Source organism: Apaloderma vittatum, unplaced genomic scaffold (genome assembly GCF_000703405.1).
Source record: "Apaloderma vittatum isolate BGI_N311 unplaced genomic scaffold, ASM70340v1 scaffold9383, whole genome shotgun sequence".
NCBI lineage: Eukaryota > Metazoa > Chordata > Aves > Trogoniformes > Trogonidae > Apaloderma > Apaloderma vittatum.
Window position 1 is genome coordinate 71,931 of NW_009706410.1, and position 2,272 is coordinate 74,202.

At 38.9% G+C, this 2,272-nt stretch overlaps 1 protein-coding gene across 1 annotated transcript in view; it reads left to right on the forward strand.

Annotated features, from left to right (window-relative positions):
* Positions 1-2,067, forward strand: part of PTN (pleiotrophin) — an 18,668-nt gene extending 16,601 nt beyond the window's left edge. The window contains exon 4 of the mRNA XM_009865783.1: positions 1,881-2,067. Coding sequence (XP_009864085.1) covers positions 1,881-1,933 — 53 coding nt within the window. The 3' untranslated portion in view covers positions 1,934-2,067. The remainder of the gene's footprint in view (positions 1-1,880) is intronic.
* The last annotated feature ends 205 nt before the right edge of the window (positions 2,068-2,272 follow it).

Consider the following 2,272-nt stretch of genomic DNA (forward strand, 5'->3'; position numbering starts at 1 on the left):
AGTGCAATCAATACAGAATCCAGGAGGGTTGGTAGTACAGAAGAAAAATTAAAGGAGGTGAAGGCATGAGTAAAAAAGAATAGGAGGGGTGACAGAAAATTAATAGAGGGGAAAAAACTTTAGCTGAAAGCAAGTTAGATATTAATTTGATCAAAAACAGTGATTTGGAGTGACAGGTTGTAAAATAATGCCAGATTCCGTGAATGGCTCCAGACTGCGGGCATGCATACACGCATCCACAAACACAGACACACATACAAAGTCAGGGTAAAGAAAATAATAGTTCATTTTCACATCTTCAAATGAAAACAAATGACTTCTTATTTTAAATTATTATCCCTTTAAGTATTAAGCAAAGTTTTTAAGGTAACAAGGTTTTGGGGCAGAATATGTTACTAAACATGAAATAAGTATTTTATTTTGCTTTGACTACAGGATTATTGGAAACAACTTTTTTCCTTTTGAAAAAAAAAAAGGAAGAATGTTGTGCTGAAACACTAGCAACAGAGAAAAACAACCATCAGAGAAATGTGTTAACATAAGTCTGCCTTCTGCTGAAGGTACTCTGGCCCTAATCATAGCTGAAAGATGTCAGTGTAGTTATCTTGGCTTTAATACAAATAAGCTGGTTTTACCAGAGCTGATGATTGCTTGACTGTATGTTATGCAAATAGGTGAGAGGAAAAAGAATTATGTTCACAAAGAACAGCAACACCTTAAGGGCCAAGTGCTTGTCCTCTCATTCACAGTGATATTTCTTATTAACCTGAGATGTTGGTTGGTTGGTTGGTTTTCAGGTTTTTTTGTTTGGTGTTTTTTTGGGGGGAGTGTTTTCTAAGACAGAGAAAACAAAAAGCAGGATTCAATAGAGGGAAGTGAAATCAGGATTAAGGCAAACATGGGTCTACTTTCTTGCTGTCTTGGTTCCAGGAAAGATGTTTCTCAGAAAGTCAGTTTCCATTTCTCTGTAGTACCTGTTGTGCTGAGTTTTGCAGTGGTATCCACAAGGATTTATTCACATTCTCAGTGCAAGCTATTATTTCCCCCATTACAGGGTGACATGTGATACAAGAGTACCTAATGCCCTTAATTCCTATTCTTTTTTTAGGCCCTTCTGTGAATTTCCTCTACCCGTAAAAGACCACAATATCCTATAGCACAGTTACAGTTACTGCAGATGACAGCAGAATGTATAAACTTTCACTTGTCCCTTCACATCATTCCCTTTTTTACCCCAAACTAATCAGAGAAGCAGATGCTTCCAGGTCCCCTCCCTATCCTATAGGTACCAGCTGGCCAGACAGATCATGCTCTAATGACTCCAGGCCAAACTCTGGTTGCCTCTCAAGTGTCTGTAGGTGTTTGTCCCAGACAAAGGGGGAAGGGTTGGCAGTGGAGAAGGTGAAGAAACAAATGAGCTTTCTCACCATGCTCTGGAATTGCTCTCATATTCAGAGAAAGCCAAAAACTGACAATGAAACAGAGAGGAAGCAAGGGAGGGGTATGTGTGTGGGTAGTGTGTGCAAAGCTTTCTTCCAGCTCTCCACTGAGCCATGACCCGGTTTCTCCAGGAGCTGCCTGCTGTTTTCTTATTTTTGAAGTAAGTTCCTGAGACAATGTTTTGCATGCCAAACAGGGTCAGCTGCTCAGATAGGCAGGGTTCTGAACTGGACATGCACAGGCCCCTTTCTATCTTCTCTAGTACCTCAACCGCTCCCTCTTCTTTTCCTTCTCATTTCTCTTTCCTTGTTCAGAATGAGGAAACGTAATTAGCTCTTACATGCATGGAGGAAACAAGGGGAACTTCCAGGGGGGTTGTATGTAACTTATTGCAGTGGCTGCTAGACTGTAATTTTTTACGGTTATTGTTATCTTGACAGAATCCAAGAAGAAGAAAAAGGAAGGCAAGAAACAAGAGAAGATGCTGGATTAATGGGGCCAACTTCGGCAATGTGAGAAAGGGACATCAGCAAACACGATCAGTTAACAGTTTCATTTATACCTAGGCGTTTTATCCTAAAATTATTTATAGCTTAATGGTACCATAGAAGGAAACAAACAAACACAGAAAAAAAAATCCTTTTTAAAATTACTTTAGTATTTTTAATGTATAACCTTAACAACAATTTTTAGAGGCCTGTAATAAAGGACTCCAAACTCATTTAGAAAATTACGTCCATTGTATATTGAACGGTGTAGAGGTTTAAAAATTATTTTTTCTCAAGTCTTGCTATAGGTCTCAATCTGTAGTTACTCCATGCAAGCAGAATCT